General features: G+C 44.7%; 1 protein-coding gene across 1 annotated transcript; it reads left to right on the top strand.

Annotated features, from left to right (window-relative positions):
- Positions 1–3: 3 nt before the first annotated feature.
- On the top strand, positions 4–783 carry LOC111658700 (G patch domain and ankyrin repeat-containing protein 1-like; the record flags this gene model as incomplete). Its single annotated transcript, XM_023411327.2, has 3 exons — positions 4–342; positions 436–577; positions 667–783. Coding segments are annotated over 3 exons (561 nt in total), but the record flags the coding sequence as incomplete, so codon positions are not given.
- Between the last annotated feature and the right edge of the window lie 67 nt (positions 784–850).

Raw genomic sequence — 850 nt, 5'->3', positions numbered from 1 at the left:
AAAGATGATGATCAAGGACAAGAAGTATCAAGGAGTACATTTAGCAAAAAATGTTATGGCAGAGCCCATCAAAGTACACAGAGGAAAAGAGAGTCCAATAGGAGAGTCAGGAGGAGAGTAATGGCTGCAGATGTGCGACAGGATCAAACCAGTCCAGCTGTGGAAAGATGGATTGGTACTGAAAGCGAAGGCATTCAAAGGAGAGAGACAACAGCAAGAGAAACAAGCAACTCAGAAAGGTCAGTGGAGCTCCAGGGACTCAGGTTGCTACGCTGTGCCCACGAGGGAGACCTGTCTGGTCTCACAGAGCTGCTCTCAAAGGGAGTCGACATAAACTTCCAGGTATAATAGTTACAGCTTCGTCTTAGTCTTAAGGAAGTTTTAAGGAGTCCCAGCAAATAATCTGTATTTACTTGCTTGCATTCTCCCCTCAAGGATTCTTTCTTCTGGACGGCTATGATGTGTGCAAGCTGGTCTGGACAGAGAGCCGTGGTGAGGCTCCTGCTGCAACATGGAGCAGCCTGGGTTGGAGTGGTTGATATGCAGGGCAGGGATGCCAAAGACCTGGCGCTGGAAGGTATAACCATGCAACTCTTATCATAACTTTATATTTGTGTTTGTCTGAACAGTGAAATTGAATTAATCCATGTCTAACTTCTTCCCCAGCGGGCCATAATGAAGTGCTGGAAGAGTTGGAGAGCTATGGGAGAAGTGCACAGAGAGACACACAATCTCATAGCAGGTGAACACAGTCTCAGTTGCTTTAGATCAAATTGAACCCAATATTAATTAATTTCAGGTAAGCTGTACAATAGATGAACAACAGTTTGGTTTCTGAAACTAATATTCT

This window comes from Seriola lalandi, unplaced genomic scaffold, assembly GCF_002814215.2.
Source record: "Seriola lalandi dorsalis isolate HSWRI2012SDOR001 ecotype SW California unplaced genomic scaffold, Sedor1 jcf7180001980214, whole genome shotgun sequence".
In the NCBI taxonomy this organism is placed as follows: Eukaryota; Metazoa; Chordata; class Actinopteri; order Carangiformes; family Carangidae; genus Seriola; species Seriola lalandi.
Note: the sequence above shows the minus strand (reverse complement) of the source record. Positions and strands in the feature narration are given on the sequence as shown.